Source organism: Cololabis saira, chromosome 17 (assembly GCF_033807715.1).
Source record: "Cololabis saira isolate AMF1-May2022 chromosome 17, fColSai1.1, whole genome shotgun sequence".
NCBI lineage: Eukaryota > Metazoa > Chordata > Actinopteri > Beloniformes > Belonidae > Cololabis > Cololabis saira.
In genome coordinates this window covers 19,976,417-19,991,019 of record NC_084603.1, presented here as the reverse complement: position 1 = coordinate 19,991,019, position 14,603 = coordinate 19,976,417, and the positions used below count along the sequence as shown (strand labels likewise).

At 43.0% G+C, this 14,603-nt stretch overlaps 1 protein-coding gene across 2 annotated transcripts in view; it reads right to left on the bottom strand.

The window, feature by feature from the left end:
- The window catches only part of tet1 (tet methylcytosine dioxygenase 1), a 35,488-nt gene extending 21,766 nt beyond the window's left edge, over positions 1–13,722 (bottom strand). Inside the window, exons 1-2 of one of the 2 annotated variants that reach the window (XM_061745866.1) lie at positions 13,432–13,722; positions 9,909–12,234 (exon numbers count right to left, since the gene is read on the bottom strand). In XM_061745866.1, the coding sequence (XP_061601850.1) occupies positions 9,909–12,062 (2,154 nt within the window). In that variant the 5' untranslated portion in view covers positions 12,063–12,234; positions 13,432–13,722. Of the gene's footprint in view, positions 1–352; positions 452–9,908; positions 12,235–13,431 lie in introns of those variants that run through there. The other variant, XM_061745868.1, reaches the window with a different exon arrangement.
- Between the last annotated feature and the right edge of the window lie 881 nt (positions 13,723–14,603).

Sequence of the window (14,603 nt, the reverse complement as noted above, 5' to 3'; positions counted from 1 at the left end):
CACCGTAAAACAATCACATCTGTAGGCTAAACACCTCATTTACACATGTGCAAAAAGTGCTGGGACCGACCTCAGCTCTGCAAAATAACTGTTTCCCACACTGTCAGTAAGAGAAAACCTCAGTCCACACAACAGCAACATACTCCCAGCTATTTAATCAAAGCAAAGAGCATCTCAAACTGTAGCGCATAACCTACACCCGCTTAACATATCTGTCAGTGTTCCTCTGTAAGATCTAAAGCATTTTAGGCATTCAGGATATGGTGTTAAGGAAGAGCCTGTTGCTTTTCCTACCAAGGAGCAGATGCAAAAGGAAAGTCTACCTAAATTTATGATTGCAGGAAAGTCTTACCTGCATGAAAATCATTTGGAAGTGTTCATATCCTGATCAAAATGGAAAGAAAAAGAAACCTTATGCTGTACGTGAATCCTTTCTTGGTGATTATCATTGTGACAGTAACGGCTGAACTCTGCTTTGAATGGAAACGTGGCAGGCAGTCCAGCAGGTTTGACATCTTAAACAGGTTACACTAATCCAAACAATAGCTTGAGCTTGTGTAAGTTACAACAGCTACAATGATACTCTCAATGAACACGTGCTGCTGAGCAGTGTACGCGTAAGTGGTTGATGATACCTGTGTGGATGAGACGATGCAACTCTTCAGCTAGAGTATGTATTATCAAAATATACTTGGCATCTGTTTGCAGCAATGCATCTCGGCCATCCTGTAGCCACTCCGCTCCATAGTCCAAAAACGCTCTATAACACGTTACAATGTTCCACCGCACCCTTCATTTTCAGCTCTTTAAGAGTCCCACATGTTTCTTCCCTTTAACAAGCAGCCCAGCTCTCGTTAGGAACGAGCAGTCTGGACATTAATCACCGTAAGGTACAGTACACAAACGCAGCAAGCGAGGTAAAGAAAGTTATTTTGCTGCGCAACAGTCGTAAAGCGTCTCTGGCACATGTGGAGGCTGACCCACTGGAGAACAGCCCGACGGTGGATCCGTGCCAAACAGGACGGCTGCCAACAGCTGTCATTACCGCTATTATCGTAGACATGAATGTAAGATTGGTTCTCATTTGCATAGAAAAGCTTTAGATCTGTGATGAAGCCCAGAGGTTCTCCTCTTCTTCACTGAAGCTGTGACTTTTTCTACCAGTCACAGTCAGTCCGACTTAAGAAAGCAGAGACGCACACTGAAATAAATGCTAACAGCCATGGGAAAATGGGAAAACCTGAGACTGCGCTTGGACCTGCCCCCACGCTGCTCGTCCAGCTGAAGCATGCACAACCTCTCCCACAATCGTTACACACACAACGCTTTTCACAGGTCAAAGGCCAAAAGACAAATGCATGCAAACATCTTGAGTCTGCAAGTAATCTTTACGCAAACAGCCAACATTGTGAAAGCTAATTCTCCTCCCATGGAACCTTGAAACTTAAACTCACGTCACCTGAGAGGTGGCAGGAGTTTGGCTCCCATGCAGACCCCAGAGGCTCCTTACATATCACACTCTTACCTCTCCAAAAGAACATCTGCAGAGTCAGGACTGTGACTAAATGACCACTCCTCTACATGCTCTGTGTTTCTTCTACTATCACCCCCACAGTCATGCACACACACAAACAGGAATGCATGTCTGTAGCTTTCCCACTTCCTGTCTGGGTTGTTTAATATGATGAGTGAAGCTATTTTAAGGACTCACTGGACACAACTCTCAGTTTCATTTCGCATAGAGATTGTGTTACGTAACAAACTACAATCCTGCTCTCGGAGGGAAACGTGCACCATCCAACGCCACACCCTACAACCACATGGACCTAATTTAGGGGCCAACACAGCTGGTCAGCGTAAGGGGGACAGCTGGTCACTCAATCTCCTTCCCCAGAAGTCCATCAAACAGAGGACAGGAGAACTTTGTCCAGGCTGCAGGGAAAGTTGATCAGGTTTTTAATACATTCGTCCGTCCACAGTATTGTTTGCAAGTCACCACACTGAATTTGTGTCTAAACGTCACCAATCTGTCCATTGTTTTGACAACGTAAAGGTCAGTAATTATGCAGCTTCACTGGTGTCATGGCTCTTCACCGCAGGTGCCCTGGCTAAACAGAGGCCTCTTTCCAAAGGTGCCTGCAGACTATTTTATCTGAGTGTTAGTCTCTGAACTCTTGTCCTCCATGTTCTCCTTCGTAATGCTTAAAGGAGCTGTATGTAAGAGCAATAATAAAACAAATCATAAAATGACCCCGATATGTCAACAGACATTTAAAAATCATGTTCATTTCAAATACTTATGTCACTGACAACAGCACTCAAGCCAGGATATTCCAGTTTAAAAAGAGGAGTTGCAGCCCTCAACTGATGTTTATGTTGTCATTTTTTGTTTTGGCCTGAAGCTCCACCCTCCACCTATCTCCCAATCACCAAGTCAGTATTGTTTCTGAAGCTCCACCCTCCACCTATCTCCCAATCACCAAGTCAGTATTGTTTCTGAAGCTCCACCCTCCACCTATCTCCCAATCACCAAGTCAGTATTGTTTCGGCATCCGGGTTGCCAGCTTGGCTCTAATTATCGCAGCCATGGCAGCCTACGTTCCTGCTTCATTCTGCAGCCTAGACTGCAGTACCAGTTTTGGCCATTTCTTACAGACGGCTCCTTTAACCAGCAACAGAATAAATTCTTTCGAGCACTTCAGTCAGTCTGGATCTGACATTGTCGTTATATGTGGTGTTTGAAGATATGCCCCTCCAGAATCCAGTTTGAGTGGTAAGGGTGTCCAAATCAAAATGCAGATTGAAAGGGATTTGTCAGCAAACATAAGACAAGCTTAACACTTGGTCCTGCACTTTTGCCTTGTGAAGTTCCTCTGCTCAAGTGTTTCACCTTGGGAGGAGTTAATGGAGAAAGGGAAGTGGGTCCCTTAGGTTGCGTAAACACTCCTACATACTGTATGCAAGCTTTGAGCGAATCAAACACACACACAAACACTATGACTATGCAGGCAGGGCAGGATGGGGGCCTCAGATCCTCTCACAATGAGACAGGAAAAGGCGTACTTAAGTCTGCCATTGCAATATGCTGAGTAGGCACGTTGGCTACTTGACCACATGTATATGTTCATACACATGGGTAAACACACCCATGAGCACAAGTCCACATGTTTGCAGGCAGATGCAAGGAAACTCCAGGGGTGCTTAACAGAGCGACTGCACGTGATTTGTGGCAATGGATAGCTGGAGGACCAGTGAATGAATACAGCGAAAATAGACATGGCGAACAAATAAACAACTCCATCGCTTAATCTTTACTTCTCAGAAGTTGAGAAACAAGAAGTAGAGATTTTATCCACTTCCAGTGTTATCACTATATTCTCAATTACTTGGGTGAGAATGAGGCATGAATGACCTCTGGGTACACCAAAAGGAGACTATTGTGTGCCTCTGGCAGGATTTGACTGGCATTTCTTTTAGGGGGCAAAGTCGGGATTTCTTTTCGCTTAGAGAAACCAAGTGGCACGACTTCAAAGCTTTTTCCAGGGACTTAGAGCCCCATAACAATCAAGCCATGGTATAAACTCACAGATGTAAAAAAACCTGAGAGGCTTTAGCAGTAAAACATTATCAAAGTTTAACAAATATCTTGCAGAATTATAAATATTGCAGTAAAACATGTGCCGAACACTAAGTCTTCTTACAAATCTGCATTGCAAATGCAGGACAGTTAAGACTGCATTAAAACCAGCAGCATCTGAGTGGAGCTCTCTTTTAATGATTGACCGTCTTTTATTGTATATAAACTTTTTGGGCCATACATCTGTTCTGATGTCAAGTGTCCAAATGATTAAGCCACAAATGACAGAAAAAGTATCTTCAGAGCCTTTTTTTCTGGGCTTCTCCCCAAACCGTCCTGTTCCTGCAGATAACTACTTCACAAGGTTGTTTTAAATTTAATTGGCCTGGACCAGGTTGACAAAAAAGTACAGAGCAGGTCTAATCATAGGGAAGCTTGAGCAATAAACTGTGTCTGTACTGAAGGAACAGGAGAAGCCAGAGTACAGAGAGACAGCTAAAGCACAACTTGCCCTGCTTTGTCATAATGAATTGATTCAGTTAAAATGTTGGCAGAGTCTCTGACATTTCACAAATCTCCTGTGCTATCTCAGCCCCCTTCTGTCCCACACACTTACGTAATAAAAAAAGGGAAAAAAAAGGACAATGTGGATGTCCATCTGTTTTTCAGCTCACTACCAGAGTGCCCACGTACATGTGGTATGTGGAGAAATCTGGGTGTTTAAAAAACTCTTTTCATGAACGTGATGATTTCTCTTTCAATGACTAACACAGAAAACAACAAACACCAAAGATTTCCACATGCTCAAATTCAACACAAAATTCATATGAGTCTTCACTTGTCACTGGATTCTTTCCAGGAAAAAACGATTATTGCTATTAACATTAAATCTACTGTGTGAAAGTCATGAGTCATGGCTGAGAAAAAACATGTCAAATGTCTTTGTGAACTTTATTTGACTTGTCAAATAGCAAGGATAGCAATATTGAATAAATTTTAAGGCTATGTAGATGAGTGTCTGGAGGGATTCCGTGGGACAGACTTGCTGGAGAGATTACGTCTCTCAGTTGGCTCAGTTGGTGACCCCTGGTGAAGTTGGAGGAGACGACGGGGGAGTGGGAAGTCTGGGGATGTCTGCTCAAACTGTTGTCCTAGCAACCAAGCTCCACATAAGGGGCACAAAATAAATGGATGGATGGATGGATGGAAGATGCCATCGTCCAACAGCGATAGCTAACAAGCATGACAACGTTCAGCCCGCTATGGAGATGTGTTCAGGCTCTGTGTTGCTTACATTATTTCCCAAAACAGAACTAGTGTCGAAGAATAAAACTAGTTTGCACTTAAATAAATGGAGAGGCTGTTATGATTAAAAACAACTTATACTGTATGTATACTCCAGGGCTAAGAGTAAATTAGAAAAGATTTTTGTTGAAAACAATCATTTACCCATCTGTTTAGCCATTTCTACTGAGAGCACATCATGCGTTGGTGTAAAAATATGATCGAAAACACAGCTGGAGACTGGAGCTTTGTTGAAATGCATATTTATATGAATTAGCCGTTTGCTCTGGTTTAAAACCGATTAAACTAAGTAGCCACAAGAGGTGTTTTTTTTCTCAGAGGTGTGTGCCTAGTTGAGCAGAATGAAAAATAACTATATTATAATTATCAAAGCATTGTTACACTTCATATAATAATTTACATGACTTCGCATTTATATGTTTTAGGCAATTTCAAACAAGTTCTTTGTACATCAGAGTACAAATACAACACAACACAGTCACAACAAAGTGCATCCGTACAGAGTGACTGCATTAGACAATGCTCACTTTGGAGAAGGTGACTCCTATTACTTACATCCCAGTGCCTATGATAGCAAGTATATGAACAATATAGTAGATGCACATGGTCCTTTAAAGTGTTAATGTCTTGGAAATAACCCTTGATTACTGACCCACTAAGAGCTGGACAGCCTGTAAGTTAACCTAATTACCTGGAAGTAGGTTAGTGAGTTTAAAGCCCTAAACCCAAGGTGGTACACATCTAGTGGTTATCTCCAGTAATCCTAATTATGACCCTGAGAATCCAGCATCAGAAAACCGCGGCAGGTCGAACTTTGGCAGACAGTCACAGAGGTTGCCATAGCAACTGTCAGTGTTGCAGAAATCTGTCATTGTTATTGAAAGAAGGTTAGGAGCGGTTCAGACATTACTGGAGCATTTGCTGGGACACAACCCTAACTTTATATTAAGATAGTCCCATTTGAGAACAATAATGATGTTGTTGTTGTATGATGTGCCTGAGACCGTTATAAACTGACACACTTACACGCAGTTTTAAGTACCTGTTAAAAGCTGCCTTCAGCAGACCGAATATCCTTGCTATAAGTCTGTCTGAGGGGCCGGACAGCAAGTGTGTTTTCATGACACACCTGGCATCTCAGCTGGGGTACTCTTGGAGTTAATGCACTGCAGTAAAAAAACAGGAGGAAATGGAAAAGCTACCAGAGATAAATGAGACTGCAGGAGGAGGCGGGTTGAGCTCTCCAGCTAACTGGAGGCATCCAGACTACTATTTGGAAAAGTGTAGTGCCCAGTTGCCACTGCATTGTGCGCAACAAAGTGCTCCCACAGCTCAGTAATTATGGGTCAACCCAGAATGAACCTCGCCAGGTGCCTGGACTCGATAAATATAGTGGCAGAAGACACCAACATTCTCAGCTAATGTGTATCTATCACATCTCTGAGGCCTCTTCTTTTCTTTTAACAACTCCTTTATAATTCTATTTAAGACTATTCCAAAATAATTACACTGTCATAAATAATTTGCCCAATTAATTCATCTTGTTCCCAATCTTGACACGAGATGTTTTACAAGCATTAGATAGGTATACAGAGTTTGGCATCTTGCGTCTTATTTCATAGCATATTTGGACAAAAGAAAAATGAGCACTGAATGGATCGTAATCTATGTTCAAATGCTGTTGATGACTGCGTGTTATCAGTTGATTATTTGCACTATTTTGACATTAATGAAGAAGCATCACCTCTGAGGGCTGACAGTCGCTGACAGGGCATGAAAGTAAAGACAGCTTCAGTAGCCTACAGCTCTAAACATGTCAGGGCTCTTTCAGTCGAATGCAAATACTTTGGTACTCTGTGAACTCTACTATTTTTTTTTCTTCTTCTGGTGAATTAGTGTTTAGGGACAAATGTCAGCCGTGTCTCCACTGCCCAATACTTCTTAAAAGGAAAGCTCCTTTCTTGCTTTCCAATAGTGTCATTCTCTTTTAGTACAAGCACACAGCAGGTTTTCTTCTTAAAGAATATATTTGTATTTATTCTTAATTCTCAAACACTCTTCAGCCTGTGTTCTGAATGTTGTTTTGCGTGAATAAATGCTAGTATGTTTTAAAACAGAGGAGGACCAAACAAAGCCACAAACACACTCGGGTGAAGCCATGCGCAGGATCCACATGTCCCAACATGAACTCCTCTTTGGCCTCTTCTTTCTGTCGTGAGGAGTTTGCAGCATTCACTAGAAGGGTGTGTGAGCTTGATCAACAAGACTGGCCAGTGAGTATGCTAACGTATTACTCACACTGAAATGACACCATCTGTGCACCCACGTACACACCAACACACACACACATGTGTAATAACATAACACACAATAACAGGAGGACCAGGATGAATGTAAGCAATGGCATTCCTACTCTAATGACTTTTTCAGCTTATATATACAATTACAATCACAGATAGTAATAAAATAAATAAATAAATAAATGGGGTAATGAAAATCCACTCTGATTTCAGCTCTTATCTTCTGTCGCTGTCATTATTGGGGGCAAAATGACTTTTACTTCTTGATTTCTATGCTAATTAAATTCCCTTGAAGGTCATCTTGTGTGCTAACACCTGCAACAATAAATCAGGTTTGCTGTGGCGACGCCTCTTGAATAAATGTTGCCCCAGGCCCATCCCGTATGTCCCCTATAGAAACGGCCAGTCCAGTCCAGTTCACTCGACCTGTTATGTGATCTGAATTAAGTGAAATATGGGATTTTGTTCTATTTTTTCTATAACTCATTGTGAGGATAGCGGTCCAGACAGCGCTAGATGAAGGCCCCATCCCCCTGCAGATGCACAGAATCAAACAAAAACCTGTTTTAAAGGGACAAACACAGACATTGCTGTATGTAAGTGCAGACCATTGTGATGTCACTTAGCGCAAAACAACAACCAGCTGTGCTGCTTGAATGAGTGGATCAGCAATTCTGTGTCACTCTGTGCAATGTCCTCTAACAGTAGTGCGCATGCAGACACGCAAATACGAACACGTATGCTATGCAATGCTAAAAGTCACAACTACATTATTGTGTCAGAGTCAAAAACAAAGACTGGCTCACAAGTTGACGTCAATCTAAAACACGTTGTGCTTGCAAATCAAAGCATGGTGCGGTGTTTCCCTACTCTTTTACTCAGATATAGCAGACAAAATTCCTCACTACTATCACTCCAGGTGTTATAAAATCAGCATTTATCTGCTCCTGTCCCTGCAATGGTGCTGAGGACAGGATCAGAGCATGTGCAGCTTGTGTTTATGACACACATGGACTTCAACGCAGACACACCTCCCCGAGCGCCAAAGACAACATTAAACTATGTACTCGATCATCTAAAAGGCTGTTATGTTTAGTTGTTTTATTAGAGAATGTTCACTGAATAGAGCTCCCTTTTACTCACTACACTAATGCGATTTAGTGGCACTGTTATTCAGTGGAGAACGTTTTCCAGCCATAGTTTGCGGTCAGCATGTTGGACACCCATTTCTGTCACTAAAACACCAAATGAGGAAATGTTTTAGGTTGAAATGGTGGTACATTCTTCCATCACATTCACACACTTGTTGAATAAACTCCAACGTGCACCAATCATGTTATGACAACCCAACACATTGCTCTTTTACTTTTTTCTTTTAATTTGAGCATCATTGAAAAGTGAATTACTACTTTCCACAACATTTCACCGAGGGAAATAGCTTAAATAATTGAGCAGAAGGCACTTCTTGCTCTAACATGGTTAACTGGATTCTGGGGGGAGGGAGCAGACATGCATACAGCTTTTAGATGTCATCAGCTTTTCATTTGGACTTTCAGGCAAGAACTTGGTTTCCTACGCCTTTTATCATTAATTTTTGGGATGCATGTCTGACCATATTGTGGATGCAAATATACATACAGTACAGACCAAAAGTTTGGACACGCCTTCTCATTCAAACAAATGGGAACGTGTGTCCAAACTTTTGGTCTGTACTGTATATATATGTATATATACACAATCTCTCTTTAAGAGAAATACAGTATAATCTAAAATCCAAAAGTAAAAATACTTTGAGACCATGAATTAAATCATAAATGCAGTCCATCAAGGCGGCATTTAAGAGTAACAACTTTCAAAAAGTCAATCAAAATAACAGAGACCAGCCACTGTGAAAAAAGACCCAGCAGCCGATCACGTAGCCCTGGTGAAGAAGAAATACTGAAGATTTTAAAGACTTTTGGTTGTTTTTTTCTTCCCTTTTTTAAAGTTTCATCAATTTAATCTATTAGTGGTTTTATGTTGAAAGTACCTTTAGTATAGTTTTGATAAGTAAATCCTTTGCACAGAACAGATGGCAAAGCAACAACAGTCACCTGTAGCGGGTCCCTCGGGTAATATTGTCCTGCTGTAGATACACATACAGTAAATGCACACCAGCATGCACACAGTTGGTTACTCTCTCAACTGCAGCACCGATGATGCACAGACACAGGCACGCATTCAAAACAGACACACTCCAATTATGTGCTGCACTGCTGCTAGTCATGTGATGGTGCCTTCCCCTCGTCCAACCAGATGTCTCTTCTCTACACATGCGTTCACACACAAACACATGAGCACTTCCCCTTTTCACGCAGACTGTGACATTTAACAGGAATACACCACAAAGTTCAGTGTACACCTTTTACTGAAGCCAAGTGGAAAAAAAAAAATTAACAAGGTGAAAGTGAAACCTCCTGTTTTAACTGTGTGGTTCACTCAACTCATGAGCACGGCTGTTACTGGCGGGCATCTGGGAAACCTCTGAGATGAAGAAACTGTTGAAACCACTGCTTTTTCACCTGCTTCAAATAAGTAATTTGTCAAAGACATTCCACTGCACACTAAGCCCAGTCCCTGTTTAAACATATCACCTGCAAAACTGGCTCTGAATCTGACAGAAATCTACAACAAATTCTTTTTAAATGGAACTCAAATGCACCAGTGAAGTGTAATGTATGCCTAACCTGTGCAGCAGCGCAACTGAGTCCAGATGAAGGTCTTCTCCTTTTCAGTTCCACACACTTCCTCAGCTTACAGATCTGGTGACCGGTCCTGCGATTGAAGCAACAGCTGCACTGGCCACAGTTAATCTTCCTGAGGCATGGCTCGCACGTCCCACACCTGTTCCGCTTCTTCCTCTCCTTCCTCTGTGGTTTGGGAGTAGTTGTCGTGGAGAGCACACTGGCCCCCTCCGGCCCCCAGGTTCCTTGTAGGGCAGAGAAGCCGAGCTCTCCGTATCCTGCCTCTGATTCGGTGTCGAAAGAAAAAGAGGAGCGGGTGCTTTCTGAGCTGCAGGAGAAGGTGGAGATGCTGTCCAAAGAAGGAGTGGAGATCTTTGGCACTAAGTCCTGATCTGGCACTGCTACCTGAATGCCGTCCTCGCTGAGGTTGAGGGGTGCAGCTGTGTTTGACTGAGTTACTGATGGCAAAGAGAATAAAGGTATTTCTCTCTGGAAGTTAGGTCCTTGTGGTTCTTGACTGACTTGCTTGTCTTTGGTCTCTGCTGGTGTGCAAGCTTGTGTTTCTCTACCTGGAGATGGGATCCCTAAGCAGTGCGCCTGGTGTGAGTCTCCATGGCTGGAATCCCTCGAGCTCCTAGGTTTGAGGGAATCCATACAGATGATAACTGGAGTACTTCTTTTTACTATAACGGTCTGCATCTTCGGGGCAGTGTCAGAGACTGCTGAAGACCCTGGGAGTTGAGGTTTAGCACCATGAATGGTAGGTTGAGCATCTGTCTTAGCCTGGCTCACATCCTCAAACTCAGGGGAGTCTGAGGTGGAGAGGGCTTTGGTGGGATTTGAGGTAGCTATGTTGGAGACTAGCAGCACAGGTGAAGGTGTATCTGACTCTGCACTCAATCTCTTCGTAGAATGAGGTGTATCTGGGATTTGAGGGGCTACGGTGCTGATTTGGGAGTCGGCAGAACTGATGGAAACACTGTTTTGCTCTTCTATGTTTCCTCCCTCCGCACTCTCAGCAATCTCCTCCATCTCTTCCGCAGTCTCATTCTGTGTCTCGTCCCCCCTCCCTGCTTCCAAACTCTGTCCTCTCTCATGTTTTGTGTCCTCTTTTTTCTGAGTGACTGTCACACTTTCATCTGTCCTTCTTCCTTCCATGCTCGACATGTTACTCTGCTCCTGTTGGACAATACACTCACCATCTGGCTTACCACTGCTGGCAAGATGATCAAGCTCATTTCCAAGGATAGATGAAGTGTCATTTCCCTCGCGGCTGGCCTGCACCCCTGATGAGCCAACGCTCGTTAACTCTGAGGTGTCAGAGGGGCAATCTTTACGCCCATCATCACAGAGTGTTCGCTGTCTATCAATGTCAGCGCACCCTGGAACCTGCTCGGAGTCATGTTCGCTGTTATGGCTGACAGTCTTTTGGACTTTCTGGGTTACAAGCGTGCTACAGCTGTGCTGCAGACTGTCTCCCGGTGTGTCGTTACACGCTCGTGAATCAGCGTTGAAAGGACTGTGTTCTTTAGCGTCACTGACTTCAAGAGCCTGGTCTTTGATATTGTCTGGAACTTCATCTTTAGTTGTATGATATACAGCTGGGACTTCTTCATCGTTGCTGTTGTCAGCTTTCTCATTTTCCTTATCAAGAGTCAAGTTGTTGATGCTGATGTTAAAGGGTTGGTTTCTTGTGTTTCTGTGCTGTGATGCTGCTGTCCTCCCAGTGCTCCCCCTGCTGTTTTTTCTACCTCTATAAGGGTTGGGAGACTCGCTGGGGGCTGCAGACTCTTGTGCACCTCGCTGGGACTTCCTCCGCCCGAGGGGGGCTTGTAACTTGTCACAGCTTTTAGGCGGACTCTTCGATCGTCTAAGCCTCGTAGAACCTGTTACATTTGGAGCATGGCTAACTCTGCCAGGGGACCCCCTGTGATCTTTACCAGTGGGCACCTTAACTCCCCTCCCACAGGGACTTCGACCTGACTTTGCTTGAGCTCTAGCTGATGACCTTGTGGATTCTGCAGGTGTTTTCAGGGGCTTTTCTGTTGCTCTTCCTCTGGCTTTATCTGTGTTACAGATTTGCCCCTTGGTGCTGGTCCCTCTCTGGCCATTCCTCCTCTGAGCAAGAGTCTTTCTCCTGGTGGTAGTAGCAGGCATGGCTGAGGGTGTTGAGGAGAGGACTTCTGGCAGCCAGCATGGGAGCCAGGTGATTGTTTACTCCTTGCTTAGACAAAAATGTTAAATTTTCTTCTTAAAATCTTCTTTTTTTTGTGTATTATCCTTGAACTGTGAATAATGACGCTGTTAGTGTGTTATTGCAGTGCATCCCCTACAAAGAGACAGAAAACACAATAAAAACACAAATTGGAACAGGAAAAAAAGGATGGCACCACTGTGAAATTTTAAGAAAACACAACCTTTTAACTTTTGAAAACTTTGTGAATTTTAGTAGTCTTAAACTGGTTTTTAAATGTTTACATAATCATGTTTCCCCCCTGTTCTCTGAAGTGGTTATTAGGCATCAGAACTCTGGTAGAGTAACCACACGGGCCTGCACCAATGGTGACTGTCGTATCCCAGAGTATAAGACCTCTTTTGGTGAGTCAGTTTTTTCTGTGAAGGGTGCAAAACTCTGGAATTCTTTACCGACTAATTTAAAATTAGAAAAATGTGGCAATATTTGCAACAGAGGACTCAAACTATGGCTCAAGTCTAAACAACAGTGTCTACATGAATAGGTCAGTTCTGGTTCTGCTCTTAAATGTTGTATTTGCTTTATATCTTATGTCATCCTCTAATTTTATTGTATATCTTATTGTATTGTATTTATATTATTTTTTTAAAGCCTCCTGTGGACAAGTGTTGCAAATTAGCATGTATGCTAAAACACTCAAATAGTGCATTTGGTTTGTCCTATGTTATTGTGATGTCCATACCAAATAAAGAAATATAATAATAATAAAAAATACAAATAATGTCACAATCTTAAAGTATTGAAAATGTAAAAAGAATATGACGAAATTTGATTGGTTAGTCGATGATAATATGAATCCACGACTTTTAATCAGTAATATTTCTAATAGTCTCCAACACATGACGCTTTTGCCCCTCCTTAAATATCCACTCGGACGAGCAAGTGCCGATAGGTTGACGTCAATAAAAGCGAATTTGGTGCGCCTTTACGCAGAGAAATACGAGAAACGATCAAAAGAACTACATACAAACAAATAATCCCGTTTCCAGAGTGGCTTTAACAGTTTAAAGGGCCGGCATGTTGAGGACAGGGCTTTGGCCGGAGGTCGGATCCTGTTTTTTTTGTCCTGTCTTCCTGACTGGCGGAAGAGGGGGTTATTACCGTGTAAAAACCGCCCTCAACGTCGCTGCTTTTTATTATTATTATTGTTATTCTGAACTTGACCGCTGGCATTTAAATCGCCGCGTTGGAAAACCTCACTGTTGCACGGGTTGTTTTACTCTACCCGTGAGGTTTTTATTTACACATTTACGGCTAAAATGCTTTACATACCACAGCGAGACAGTTGCACTGTCTGAACTGCTAATAATACTCCGCTCCAGCGAGACAGCGAGACCTTGTATTGGTTTCCCCTCCTCGGCAGAATATAGATTGTTAACTTCAAGCCTCTTTCGACGATGACACATGGACATGGTCCGAGCACCGACGGTGGGAGCGCGCATGCAGCTGGATGGAAGGCTCTCGGCTGCAGGTCCTGGCGGAGCACCGTTCAAATGTAAATCCCTCTTATGTCAATCCATTCAGGGCAGCCCCGCTCACTCTCCCTCCACCAGACGCAGGCTTACGGTCCCTGCTGGCCAGAAGCTCGTCGTCGGCAGCGGAGGGAGGAGTGGACGGGAAAACCCGGTCCGGAGCAGCGGCTGCAGCGCTCGCTCCCGAGGCGGCGGCGGCGCGATGGGTGGACGCAGGAGGGCGCTGGAACTGAAATCGACGCAGAGCCTACGGCGTAGGGTACGCCGTAAGCTCTGTGTTGGTGTAACGCGGAACCATAAATCAGCCTTGACAGCTGATCACGTTAGCAGCTTCGTGTCAAATGACTTTATGATACATTTAAAACAACAAATGCTGAATGGAGAGCTTTACACGGAGACATAATGGGACCTTTTCCACACCAGAGGTGTCAAAAGTATTCACATTCATTACTCAGGTAGAAGCAGTACTGGAGTTGAGGGGGGATGAGGGGGGATGGCATCCCCCCTGAAATAAAAACAGTCAAAATCATCCCCCCTGTAAAACTGCCATCCCCCCCTTTCCATCCCTTATGTCATTTCATCAATGAATGTGGTTTTACTGCTATTTCAACATTTAGAGTCATCACCAGAAAAATAACTTATTTGACAATTTTCACCTGTTTCGAGTAAATTTTCACTTGAAATAAGTAGAAAAATCTGCCAGTGGGACAAGATTTATCTTCTCATTACAAGCAAAAAAATCTTGTTCCACTGGCAGATTTTTCTACTTATTTCAAGTGAAAATCTACTTGAAACAGGTGAAAATTGTTGTTTTTTTTTCCATTGATGAGTCTTGTTTTAAGTGTACTAAGATTTTTTACTAAAATGAGACATTTTAACTAGAAATAGGACACATATTCTTATTTTGAGTTTTTGCAGTGATCCATTTTACTTATCCTGTGAAGGACAGAGTCATATTGATAAGTTCAGAAA